General features: G+C 39.9%; 1 protein-coding gene across 2 annotated transcripts in view; it reads left to right on the top strand.

Moving 5' to 3' along the window:
• CNTNAP2 (contactin associated protein 2) overlaps positions 1 to 14,589 on the top strand; it is a 1,157,745-nt gene that overhangs the window by 1,018,622 nt on the left and 124,534 nt on the right. For both annotated transcript variants that reach the window (XM_037385402.1, XM_037385403.1), the window contains one exon: positions 7,099 to 7,269. In XM_037385402.1, coding sequence (XP_037241299.1) covers positions 7,099 to 7,269 — 171 coding nt within the window. The remainder of the gene's footprint in view (positions 1 to 7,098; positions 7,270 to 14,589) is intronic.

Here is a 14,589-nt window from a genome sequence, read left to right on the forward strand (position 1 = left end):
TGTTTTCTTTCCTATGTCAGTCACCACAGCAGTGCTAACTTTTCTGTTTTGCTAACTCTGAACTCATCTTTAGATGTGTTAATATCCTCAGCAGGTTTGGTTCTGGACTTCGAGCCATTTGTTACTTTGTTGAAAGATGCAGAGCTAGTTTTATCTTGAAAATTGAAATCTGACCTGTATTTTTATTTATCCTCAAAGGGTGTAATTCAGTTTGCCGTTACGCAGTGTTAATGCTCTTTTCATCTCTTGAATTGGGGATTTTCCTGTGTCAAAGGACTTATCTGCTATTAAGCCAGTATCTTGTGTAACAATTCCATTTAGTTTATTTTTCTTGATTTATGTTTGGATTAAGTAAATCAGGACACTAGCATCTTAATTTTAAATTAAGTAGTAATTAACATGCTTCTTTTGAAATGGTTTTCTGCCATGATGTTGATAATTTGTATTGTAGCCCAAGACATACAATATTGCCATCTCTAGTTACAGTCTGTGGATGTTGTACTGTGGCTGCAAGACCACAGGCTTGCCAGGCTTGCAGTCTTTTGCCCCCTGCCTCAAGTTTTGTTTCATTTAGTTTAGCTGAACCAGCATTTTTTTCTAATGACAGGGGGACTATGCCTAGTTTGTTTTACTTTTTCTTATCTTCTTATGGTATAACCACATTTTTGTATAGGCACTAGTAAAAAGTATTTACTTTGTGCAGAATGAGATATAGATAACTAACGTGATGGTGCAATGCAGAGGAATACAGAATTGGTACGATAGCAGCAGCCTTGAAAAGTGGCAACATGGGACTCAGGGCAGAGAAGTACAGGTATGGGATGACACAGGACTGGGCACTGACTGATATAGGGGACCCCAGGGCTATGAACAATTCAGCAGCAATCAAATACATTCAGGACTGGAGCTGAGCAAAACTGATTTCAGGGGTACCAAAGAAATGGAAGAATATATGCAAAACTTACCCTATGTACAGTAAACTAAATGTAGTAAATGCAGTGTAGTAAAACATAGAGTAAACATGGCTCAGAGTTGCAGACCAGTGAAGAACAAAGATGTAAATGCACATTAGCACAACCAAAAATGACACCAAGCAGATCCTTCAGTGAGGGAGAAGAAGCCACCGCCACTGTAGTCCTCCCAGCAAAGGACTCAGGATACTGAAGGCTCCCCATCCTTGCTGTCCTCTGTCCCCAACACATGCCAGTCCTGCTCAGGCTGAAGCTGCACTCTCAGCTCCACTCAGATCCGCACCGCTGACAGGAGAGGGCCTGCTTCCCACCTGCGGTTACACCTCTCAAAATAAGGTACCACTCTGTGCAAAAAACACTGCCGGTTTGCTTTGACTTTTTTTCCTGAATAACTGATGACATTCTTTTTTGATTGGAATACCTTTCCTCCTTCTCCCCACCTTGTTTTATTAACTGTGAAGTTGTTTAAAGTCCAACAGCGAGTTTGGATTTCATTAGGGCCAATTCCACTTGTGACGCAGATCTGAAGACTTGAATCAGCTGCGATTGTTGCTGTACTGATACTCAAACTGCTCTGAGAGTGCACAGATAGATTCTCCCAGAATGGAAAAAGAAGAAAGGGAAAAAAACTTTGATTTGTTGAGCATAATTGTATGGATAATCTCAATCCATTACTTTGTGGCACAGAACAGTTTTCCATTCACACATCCATCTTCTCTGAAATAGAAGACTATTCTTACATTTTATTCACATAATGGTTTTGATAGAAAATCTGTTTTGCTGCAGATGAGGGCCCTGGAGGTTTTTGGTCTATTGTAATACATGAGAACTGCCTGACATTGCAGCATTCGTTCTCTAGTGCTATCGCCTAGCAGGGCTAAAAGCACTGACGTCTTTTACAGTTCTGCTATTGCCATTATCCATTTCAATGGGGTTTAAATGTAAAAGTGAAATTGATGGTGTTAAAGCATGAATTTCAATCATGCTAAGAAAGAAGGTATTGATGGGAGCTAGCAAGGGAGTTCTGGACAAAAATATTGCAAGGGAGAAGCTGAAAGGGATTGCTATAAGCCCAGTGACTCCGTGCTGTCGAGTTACAGAGCTACTACACATTAAAAGATGTCAGTCCATGTTGCATAACTCAGGACGAGGTGAATTTGTCCTTGTCAGTATTATGGCAACCATATCTTTCCTCTGCCCTGAGGTGGGACTTCATGGGAAAAATCTTCAAGTCTTTACTCAGCTTCTTATCTGAGATTTAGAGTGTCCCTGCTCATTAATCTTTGTAGCCTGGGTGATTTCTTCTGGCTAAAGACTTATTGTGCTTCTTGTAAAAATCATACCTTTGTAATTATAGTACAACATTCTGTCTGAGACTGAGTCTTTATGGAGCAGTAGGAGAGACGCTTTGTACCATACAAATTACAAAGAACACAGTAACTTAGTAACTCAGGGTTAGCAAAACTAATGAGAAAGAGGTAAGGCTGTTTTGCAGGAGCTTAATGAGTTGGAGCTTAATTTCCACAGCAGATAACCAGAGCTGTGTGCAACCTTGGCACAAATTGAAAATAGAATCATGAAGTGTTATGTGGTCCATTGAAGCACCTCTGGCATAACTATTGCTCTGACCCCTGCTTGGATCCAGGCAAACATCCATGATTTTTCTCTGGGGCTGTCATCAGGTCTCCCCTTGCCTGCTTCCGTGTGTTCCGTGTCCTAAGGCTTAATGGCATCACCAAGAAACATGCAACTTTGTGAGAAATACAGCCATATTTTGTGGATCTTTGCACTTAATTTTGCATTGCAAACAACTGAAAAGGCTTGTCAGATGACTTTTTTTCATTTATAGAGCATGCTCAATACCTGTTTAATTGGTTTAAATCAAGTTTAAACACTAAGCAACCTTAAAACAACAGAGCTGTGGTCTTGATTATAGGATTATAGATGAGGTAACAAAGAAAAAAATAAAAATATGTTATATTTTAGACCATACTCTACAGTAAAAGTCCTCCTTAGCTTTTGTGGTATTTTAGGCATCTGGAGGGAGAAAGGACAAAGAAAAGGATGGTGTGTCTCCAGGCACCTCTTTCTTCCCATCTTCAAAATAGAAGCCCTTCTGCCTTCCCCAGCTTAATGTTTCCAAGCCTACCGCAACCCTGAAAAATACTGTCCCTCCTAGCCTGAGTGATATTCTTACAAAGTAGAACATTTCTTGCAAGACTTTCTCAATGATGTCACATAAGCACACCATTTTGTAAAGTCCAGCTACTCCTAGGTAATAATCATAACACGATAATTATTAACGGGACGAATTACAAACTAAGCATTTAGTGTTTTTTCTAACTAAACTCCCTTTCCCACCTTGCATTAGTTTGGTGTCCCTGCTGCTGTAACATCTACCCTGGGGTTTAAGTCCCAGTCCCCGTTGCCTCCATTTACTGTTTGCTCAGCCTAAAGTGGGAGAAAAATACCTGTAGATCAATATGTTGAAACCATTTGAGGGAAGGAGTGTGACAATGTGCCAAAGAAATTTTGAGGCATAGTGACTGACAAAGGTTCACAGCAAGCAACAATAATAATGTTTGTAAACTGGATTTTTATTACAGATTTCCTTCTGCAGCGCTTTTCTTACCAAAAGATACCATTTGATGATAAAAATCATTAAGTATATTTAGCAAAACATTTTCATTGTGCTCTTAATAAAATGTCTTTTTCCCCTGAAAGTGTTTTAAGATGAATGGATACCAATGTGCGAAAAGGTGATTTTATCTTTATAGGAATTTGTTATGAAAAGTCTTTGAAAATGTCTCTCTCATGCTGCAGGTTTTCCCTCTCAATTTGCACTGTTTGTATTTATCCTTTCACCAGCAGCATCTGCAGCCAAGGCTTTCCGCAGAGCAAAATCACAGCATTTCAAATGAAATGTAAATCCTTAATGATGGGCCTCTTCAGTAGACTAGATGTAGCACTAAACAAAAATCGACTGATTTTTTTTTTCAACAAAATGGTGACATGCATTTCAGTAGGAACGCATCCACCTGTCGGGCCCTGCAGTTGTGCTTGGTAGTGGCAGTCCTGCTTGTAAGCATACGGTGGTGATGGTTTGAAATCTCAGCTGTATAGCTGCACCCTGTTGAATAAACCCACAACCAATAGCAGTCCTAAAAACTCTGAAATCTATTTTTACTTAAAAACTAAGAAAGTGAAATGTCTTCACTGAAAGGGTGGTCAAGCATTGGAACAGGCTCCCCAGGGACATGGTGGAATCACTTTCACTGGAGGTATTTAAAAAATGCATGGATGTGGTGCTTAGGGACATAGTTTAGTGGTGGGCTTGGCAGTCCTGGGTTAATGGTTGGACTTCATGATCTTAAAGGTCTTTCCCAAGTTAAATGATTCCATGATCCTATGATCCTCCTCTGACTGTACAGATGAAAGGTCACATACAACTGAAAATTAATTCCCTGTAAAGGCAAACTGCATTTTGGTTATGCTCTGTCATGGTTAAGGATTTAACCTGGCATCGCAGACTGAGTCCAAGTCAAATTACAATCAATGCTTTCAAGTTTGCAAGATCATAAAAAAGATCAAAATAAAATATTACAAATAAATAGCTGCTTTGTATAGCAACTCCTACTCTTATTTGCTTAATTGCAATAGTAATGATAATTTACTATATTGCAGTGGAGGCTGCAGTTAAGGGACTACGGTGTCATTGTGCCAGGATGTGACAAAATAAAACAAACCCATGATGCTTTCAACACCGCTGTTGTCAGTGCAACAGTGGCAGTGATCAGTTAAGAGAGGTGTCTAACTGGCAGTTCTGCAGCTGTGATGCTCGCAGGAGGTGTGTGCGCATGCGAAGGCATGGCTTGCGGGCAGCGGTTGGTGTGGGAGATGCTGGCGGGAGGGCTGGTCCCTACACAGCACCCCTGGCCAGGGGAGGACACCTGGCAGTGGAGCCGGGGCAGCCATGCAGCTTGGCCAGACAGTGACACAGCTGCACGCTCACTCTGCTCTCACGTGGGGCAGAGGTGGCTGGGAAGCCTTTCTCATGCAGGAGGAATTTGAAATTCCATTTGAAATTGAATTTCATAGTGGGTTCCCCGTAGCTCTCACAACTCTTTTGCTTGTCATGTGTTCTTTGAGTTTTAGGCTTGTAACTTCAGTAACATTCAGAGAATGTAAAGCTAGGGGACTAAAATACTTCATTTGTAAGGATATGCAAGCCTTTCGACAAGGTTATTCAGGGCGGCTAAATTAGCTCCTTAACAAGCATTGCTGTAATATATTCCTCACTTTTTGTCTGAATCCCGCTTGTTTCACATGAGTTTATTCAGCAAGTGGAATAAAACCTGTTCCTAGAGTCTCCCAGCATCTAGCATACCTGTAGCTCCCAGGAGAAGGAGATGTAAATGTCCGGGTGCATCTGCAAGTGGGAAAGTATATACTGGACTCCGTCGGGATCCTGTACTAACAGATTATTGACAAAGCACTCCTGTGCCTAGACCACAAGCAACCCTAATATTGACGGAGCACTCTGAAAAGTGACAGAGAGAGACCTGATACCATGAATGAAAATAAAATTCTAGACCTTTTTTATCTGTGTTGTTTTCTTACTAGGTATGTTTTCGGAGAAAGACTTTGCAATGAATTAGCAGACTTCTCTTGCCCAAGCTTGTTCACGAGATGACGTTTATTGACATTTCTTTAGAATAATATTAATAATATTCAATCTGAAAATTGCCAGTTTGTCTAAATAGGGTAAATAGTAATACATGTTAAAACCAGCTGACCTAGCCTAACTGGTTAGTTCACAAAGCTGTGTATCTGTGCTATGAATGCCCATGTCATCCCCTTCTCACTGCTCACACGTACATGTACACACACACACGCACACACGAAATCCGTTACAGCTTTCCTCCTGGGATACATTAAAGTAAATGGAAAGCTGCTTCTTTTTCCAGAGCCTCTCATTCTGCATTCTTGAGAGGCAGAATTAAATGGAAGGGATGGAATAGAAACATGGAAGGCAATCATATGCACATATTTAAACCTAAAGCCTTCTTCTGTTATTTCAGATGTTCAATTTCAATTTGAATAGAGATTAATAAATTACACAAATTATAATACTCCAGACTTGGGTGTGGGCCAGTGGTGCTATATATAAGCAGTGTTGAGATTCTGGGGCTTTAGCATGCTCATTCATATTCATCCAACGCTAACCAGAGAAATAATAGTGTTATCACCTAGTTCAGTAATCAAATAATGGAAAACCGATCTTCGGGAGTTTTGACTGGAATGGAAAGTAGTTTCTTATTGTGTCTATTAGCTGGAATAGTAAGGACTCAGCTGTGGTGATTTAATGAGTGATATTTTAATAATTTTTTTAATATGGATAAGCAAACACCTTGATGAAACTAGAATCAGCTGTTTCAGTTGTTCATTGGCTTACCATATCATCTACACCTTAGGAATTTTTTTTACTTTGCAATGTAATTCTACTTTGCACAGATATTGACTAGCATGCTAACTAAAGTACCATTACCATTCTTGGATATTATTAATTATGATATTTCTCCAGTAGAAATGTATTAGTGGACTGTTAGGGGCATATCATAATTGTGTCCATATTGCTCAGCTTCATTTGTTGGATTTTTCCTGTGATATGAATGAGTAGATTCCTAGCAGACATGGCTACATTTTCAGAAGAAATGGGTGTAATTGTGCAGAGTAAATCTGAAGACTGAAAAGTTACATGTGAGGCAAATGTATGAAAGTAAAACACGTGCCTAAGGTGAGGCAATGACCAGATGAATGTTTTGCCCACCTGCTTGATCTCCCATGAATTCAGTGTTAGTATACTAAATGTGTAGTACAAACACATTTGTGTATGAGTTAATATGATAAATTAGGAACTTGATACTAAATGTACCATTAACTTGCTCTACCTTCTGCAACCTGACATATCATATCCAGAATAACAAGGCTGTAGAATCAAGGTGTTTGGTTTGGGGTTTTTTTCAGCATAGACAGCAGTATAACATATATTGACATTAAAAGCTTCAACTTTTCAGACAGCTTCAAGGGAGCACTGAAACGTGTCTTTCCTGTCTATCCCATGCAGGAAATTACTGGAATGCGGCTTCTTTTGTTACTTCATCATCCTACCTTCACTTCTCCACCTTCCAAGGGGAAACCAGCGCAGACATCTCTTTCTACTTCAAAACATCAGCCTCAGACGGGGTGTTTCTTGAGAATCTGGGGAACACTGACTTCATCAAACTGGAGTTGAAATGTAAGTATGTGCTTCCCATCACTCAGCTTGGCACCTGAAATGGGATTGTGTCAGGTAGTAGGTTTCAAGAAATGTGTATCATTCAGTAAAATGTGTAAGTTCACTAAATTCTGGAAAAAATTCCAAATTGAGCTGCTTGACACAAGTTGCCTTACATGGGAGGAGCATTTGAAGTATATTTGGATTGTTTATTGAGGGGAGAAATACAAAGAAGGTTTGAACTGCTACCATCAGTTATAAAATTGATACTGACCTGTAAAGATTTTTCAAAATCCCATGCCAGATTTCTTTAAATTGTGTGTCTTCAGCTCTGTGTGCTTTTCCTGTTTTATCTCATCATCATTTTGGAAATAGGGAAAGAAAGAAAAAAGAGAGACCATTCTAATCAGCACTGTAAGGAGCCAAAGAGCTGAAAATTGACATATGATATTTAAAATTCTTAAAATATCTCATAAAGATAAATCTTTATCAGTATTATCTATTAATAAAATTGCTGATCCAAAAAAGAGGGCATAATTATATCAAGAGACAAGTTAATTTTATTATTTAGACCATTTTTAACGCCCCAGGGGCAAACTTTCCAAGGAAAATGCTAAAATCCTCAGCTGTACCTGAATTCTGCTTAGTGAAATTGAAGTAGTTGAATTGGGGGGGGGGGGGGGGGGGAATGTTTTATGCCTCCTTTGTTCTCCCTCGACCCAGTTTACCCTGCCCTAAACAGGAGCAGTGACAGGCCTGCTGTGCTACATGCAGCTGTTATTGCAGCCTCTAGCAGCACGTTACAGCAGCAGGGTGACAGGAGCACAGCAAGCTGCCTCCCTGTGCTCTAGCACCAGGGAAAAGTGTTTGTGCTTGCTTTTGCTGCAGAACCTACCTGTGGATGCCAAGGACCCAGCTCTAAATATCGATGCACAAAAATCAGCATCAAAAGTCACTGGTGTTGAAAGAAAAGGAATTGTTTGCATACCCCACATAATCTATTTTTAGGCAGATTCAATTTGATTTATACAGGCATCTAATATTAAAACAAAAAGCCATTTTCAACACTTCTCAAAGTCTAAACACACAAATTAGAATATGGATATTTAGAAACCACTAGGAGACCCCTTTAAAAATCTAACTAAATTTTGCCTCTGGATAAGAGTAAAGTGCCAAGTTCCAAGCGGATGATGGCATCTTCCCTTCTTTCTACACGGAATTAAGTTGATGGTGCTTAATCCTAATTTTTGTTACTCTGTAACAGGGGCAAATCAAAATAGCTCCTACTGAGGCGCAGGGAGGTCTTGTTTGTATTAACAGGAGGCACAGCCCTTTAATAATGAAGTGGCAGCTCTTTCTAATTTCACTTTGAGTTTAAGTAGTACTTGGCAGTCAGTTGGGGTGGGTGTTTTCAGAGTTTCTTGGTCTTCTGTGGTGTGCAAGGTGTTCTTAGTTGTTGTAGTTACCACAGCAGCCATGCTGTTTGCTTAGCTAGAAGATGACAACAATAGCAAATGAAAGTGAGTTGGCAGTAACTATAATTATTTTGCGCATGACACAGTTTAAATAATAATCATGCTGTATGGCTTGTGGAATAGATCCACTACTTCAAGAATGCATGTGGAGGTATACCCAGAATATCATTAAATAGGAGTTTAATTTTAAGCTTATGTTTGAGATCCACTGACTTTGTTGTGATCTGGTGTATGCATAAATTCAACCTCTGCCTCATGCCCCTGAATCTAAACTTTAGATTACAAATTCTCAATGGCAGAAATTGAAATATCATCTATAAAAAAAGTCTGTAAGGTCAAACATGCTATTGCTGTTTAAAGTAGTAAAATACTCTTGATTAAAACTATCCTGACTGTATTTGCTAAAAAGTACCAAGAAGGTCATTCAATATAAGTGCATTTACTCTACCCTGTCTTTCCTGGAAGCCATTGCTTGACATTTTCAGAGCCCCAGAAAATCGACCTTTCTGTGACTTAAATGTTTTACCAGTAACAGCTTAAAGAAGAGTTTAATACTGTAGGTGTAGTAACAAAAAGAAACTCTTTCTTCTGAATTACATGTTTATTTAATGAATGTTTGTTTTAGACAGTTTTCGTGTTTGTTTCATTCTAGTCTGCACTTGTGGGGGTTTTTTTAATTACTTCAAATGAGAAGTAAAGTTTCTGAATTTCCGAAGTTACTTACATGGCTTACAGTAGACTCTGCTGCTTCTTAAAGGACTTCCTCCTTTGCAGAAATCCTGTAAAAAATAATTGTTTCTTAATAGGAACATAAGGTTAAGTAAGGTAATTACAGAATTGCCCCTAAATCCTGAAGCAGGTTTCCTTTGACAAGCTGCTTTCTAGCTAACCCATCACATTCTCTAGTAGAAGGGCTGTTTGGTATCAAATGTATCAATTTTGCATAATGGCCATCATCACAAGCTGCTGCGAACTGCTGCTCTTCAGTGGGTGCATCGCTTTTGTCATTGCCTTCTCATCAGGTACACCTCTCATTGAAGAGGAATGGCTTCCTGCAAAACCTGTTCTTGATTTCTTTACCTTTTATAGTTCCAAAAGAAAAATGTTGAAATGAGTATTCTGCCAGTGGAAAGCGCAAATGTTCTTTTCTTCTTCCCTTACATGTGAAATCCCTGTGTGTACCTGTGATATATAGTTAGTGATGTGTAAGCCTAGCTCTGCAGACCAGGAGCTGAAAGGTTCTACAATATGCAATATATTAATCGGCTTGCTGCACTTGGTGAATGCATTAGGGAAACAAATCATTCGGTCTGTAAAATTCTTAGTTTCAAGACTTTGGAAAGCAGTTTGCTACTGTGTGTTTTACTCTAAGCACAAGAGTAGTCCCTCATTACGTGGTTTTACTGGTGTGCTGTCTTGGAGCTTCTTAAGGCCTAATGACTGCACAGATTATTTCCTAATCTCTAGATAAATCTCTAGGTTTATAAGAAAAGGAGGTGGAATTTGTGGTATCTAGAAGAGTAACATCATGTGCCTTCAGCAAAGCCCCAGACTGCTGTCTCAGAGGAGAGGGGGAATACAGGAAGGGAAGAACATGTTTCTCTGATTTAAGAAACGGCTTTTCCAAACAGCTGACAAGGAAGCCTGCCATGAAAAAAACAATGCTAAAAGTCTGTGAACGTAGCTGAAGTCTTTAGTTATCCCATTTATCAAGCAGCCCCTCTGGCAGGCTCGTACTTGTCACCATTCATGGAACTGTTGGCAGAGATGTAGAATTACCTGAAGCCTCAATTTTTACATACATCAGTAAATCTGCAGAACCCCATTATTTTTATAGCTGGCTGGTCAGCTGACAGTAACTAGGTTGGCTTAGGAAGGAGGTAGCTGAGTGAGGTATATATTTTTCTGTATGGCAGTGCTTCCAGAAACCTTTGTCACTGGTCAAAATTTCCAGATGTTTTTTAAATTAAAACTGTTTTTTAAAGAGAGAAAAAACAAACAAACAAACAAACAAACAAAAAATATGCTTTTTCTTTTAGAGCTTTCCTATACACTTTTGGGAGAGTTTAACCTGAAATCCAGTCTTCCTATAAAAATACATTTTTCATTCATTCAAGCCTACTGCCATGGGCATTATTTTCCTTATTTAACCGTGACCTGCTTGTAACCTGTACCAGAGGATTGTAACCTGCTGTCTAAAAGCCTGCCAGGGCAAGTCTCAGACAGTTCATTTTCAGTGCCTTTCATAAACACAATCCACAAAAAGTTTGAATGTCGTTTTAGGGAACTGCTTGGCACCTTTCTCAGAGCTCCTCGTTTGCTCACCCAGGCACCTATGAAATCTGGCACCTGCTCTCCATATAACTGTATTGGGGATGTGTAATAGAGCTGGCACTTGCTTGGAGAAGTAACAGGGAGTTGGATGTAGTATGTGGCACTTCTGCGAACTGAAATAAGCTGTGTGGTCCATCAGATGCATATATCTGCCATAAGAGACCCACCTGCTACTACCAGTTCAGTTGGCCATTGCCCTAAGTCATCCATCCTTTGGCTTTACCCCAGTCCCCTTGGTGCAGAGGGCAGGAGCAGACCGAGCATGTGTGAGATGAAGCAGCAGCCTCTGCATCAGCCAAAAGCAACATGGATCCTCCAGGTCTTCACCAGCGATCCAAATGGTCCCTTTTTTAAGCACATCAGGGTTGAATGTTGCCAAACAAAACATGCCAAGAATCCTGCTGTGAATTCTTGAAGATTCTCAGCTCCCCTTCCTGTTGAGTTCTTCCTTGCAGTTGCTTTTCCCTGGAAATGTCTGCTTTGCAGAATGGAGCCTGGTTAGAGCCATTGAAGTGCAGGGAAATAGGACTCCAGTATCCAAATGTGAAACTGGGCAGCAGGCAGGGGGCTACCTAAAATCCGGCTGTATATCAACATGTCTGATTCGGGTCAAATGAGCAAGGGTATGGTTTTGTTCATTTATGGAGTGCGGGTTGAAGACTTTGGAGAGTTATGACTACAAAAACCCTGCTCCTTCGTACCTGTGAAATGTTTGTCAAATAGACAACATCTGAATTTTCTGATGGAGAGAAATCTTAAGTTTTGGAAGAGATCTATTCCTGAAAGCAAATTTTGGAAGGGGCATATTTCTGAGAATTTGGGAAGAAGCATCTACTATCACCGTTTTGTATCAGATTACCAGGACTTTTGCTCTAGAAAGCTTGTGTTGAATTAAACTGTTTCCAGAAAACATCCTTAATAACACTATCATATAATTCTACTGAAAAAAATACTTTGCTCACTTCTGTTGCTCCTCTCATCCCAGCACTCCCAAGCAATTTACAGATGCTAATGAATTTTGTCTCACCGTTATTATTCTGAAGGAAGTAAACAGCAAGTCAGTTTTGCCACAAAAAAAAAAAAAAAAAAAAAAAAGAGGCTTAGAGAGATAAAGGTCAGCTTGGTTTTATCCTGGCATGAACATGTAAGAGAGGAAGGAGCTTTCTTATTAATTTATTGTAGAAAGCTAGACATATTTACAACCCCTACATTCAGATATGCCACTTGGCTGATAACCCCTGCAATGCTCCTGCCCTAAAGGCCTCCCCAAGGAGCGATCGGTGAACTCGGCTGCTGTGGAAGACATTGCATGGCACAGCTCGCTAATGAGAGCAGCGGTGTGGCTTTGGATGGGTCTGCCTGCTCTGTGGGCAAGGGATACTGACAGCACTCTGTTACACAATGTTTTCATTTGAAGAGAAAGGTCCTGCATTGCTTCTTGCGTTTAGCTATTTCTGGGCTGCCTAGTTGAACCGTAAGTCACTTCTTCAAAATCAGACGAGAAGTGGCAGACCAGGGACCATGATTCCCATGGCTCTTTGCTTCTGCCCAGACAGCATTTGTTCCTACAGACTGAGTACTCTAACACATAGCTGATTAATATATTTTCTTACAAATTTTAATAACTTCATCATTTCTTTCTCCAGAGGCACCCTAAAATGGAATTCTACCATATCAATGAGTTTTCCACATGATACTCTTTAAATTCCCATACGTTAACGTAAATGCAGCTTACATTTTCCACTGCTTTATTTTTCTAGCTGGGTAGGGAAAACAGTGTGACCTTTGTTGTTCCTTTTAATTGAGTTGTTACTTTGCTTTCCTAGTAGAAGGTCACTTTTCTGAAAAACAGCCCCCTAGGAGAGCATGTTGCATTAGCCACACGTCAAAGAATTCATAAGACACTGAGGAATCTCTTCATCCCAGAGACCAGTAAGAAGTTATCAAATTAAATGGAAAAACATTACATTTCTTCAGGGAAATTTTTGACCCAAATATTTTTACAGCAGTATTTGCAAACTCTCATCCTGTTCCAGGACAATATGAAAGTTACAAATAATAATAAAAATAAAAAAATCTAATCTGAAGAACTGCAAGCACCATTATTTTCAAGATAATAGTCCTTTTCGGACGAAGGAGGTGATACTGAAAGGCCTGATAGGCAAACAGGGCAATTTATGACCTGTCTGAGAAGGCCAGTTTCACCTGTGTCCTTGTTCCCAGTTAGCAGGTGGGGACAGGTGCCCAGGCTGGCATGTGGGAGCAAGCCAAAGGCAGCAAATAAACATCCCAGCTGGAGAGCTGGCTAAAACTGACTGATAGAAAATCCTAGGGATAGTGCTGTGGGGAAATTAAGGCCATCAGTAGCTCTTCTGCAACTACCTTGGACTCTGGTGGGGCACAGGATGCTCTACTCTGGTCTGCCTGAATGTCAGTGCAGCCTTTGTGACCCTGCAGTGCACAGTGCTGTACAGCATCCCCTCGGCATTGCCTCTTTCTTTTCAAGGGTGCTGGGATGTTTTTCTCCTTGCCACAAATGCCACTTTAATAGTCATTTTATGGGCAGTGTCTCATAAATCAGTTACAGCTCACATAAAGTTCAAGGTGGGAACTGGTTGGCATTCCAAAAGCATATTTCTCCCTAACTTTGGTTTGCATTGCGCTAAATACGTGCAACACATAGCAAACTGTTGCTAGCCCTGCCACTCACTAGCTCATCTCAGGTCTTCACCCTCATTTCCAGCCTACTTTCAGTACATGCTGAAACTGCATATGCTTTTACTTTCTTCATGTGGGCTGACCTTTTTCCTGCAGAAAGTAAATATTTACTATACTGCACAAAATTACCAGGTGTCTTAGGCATGTGACAGGAACAGACCTTCTAGGTCCTTGAATTTAGACCCTCGCTGTCACAGACAACCATGATGCATAATCCATGTCTAGCTCCCTACATTTGTTCAACTCTCTATAAAAATAATTCAAATATTTGCTAGCTGGACAGCTGTTTCAGACTTGCACCTTTGTTTGTTCAAAATCTTTTAATTCCTAAAGGGTTTTTATTTGTCTCATTTGTTTATAGCCATTCATTCCTCTTTCAGTATTGTTCTTTGGCTGAACTAATTATTTTCCCTTCCTAGCATTTACTCTCCCCTTGAGTATTTATGGAGCAATCATATCCTCTCTCAGTTTTTAATTGCTATGTTAATCAAGACAAACTCATGTCACCTCTTCTCATAAGATATTTTGTCTTGTTGCTTTCCCTGCTTATGCTAATAAAGTTCTCCCTACTCATTTCACCTTTAAGTCTTCTTTCTTAAACACAGGTAATCAGAGCTATTCACATTAGTTCTGATAATGGTTTACTAGTGCCTTGTACAACGCAATTGTAGCCTGCCCACTGTGTCCCAGGAATTTTTGGCCGATCACACTGGGATCCTGTTTATTATATGTTATTTTCTGACCTTTCCAACATTGTGTTACTGGCAAAAAAAATCAGGCATATACTGACTTCTTGTGCAAAGTTATGCATTAT

The sequence above is a fragment of the Falco rusticolus genome, chromosome 4 (genome assembly GCF_015220075.1).
Source record: "Falco rusticolus isolate bFalRus1 chromosome 4, bFalRus1.pri, whole genome shotgun sequence".
NCBI classification, from domain to species: Eukaryota; Metazoa; Chordata; class Aves; order Falconiformes; family Falconidae; genus Falco; species Falco rusticolus.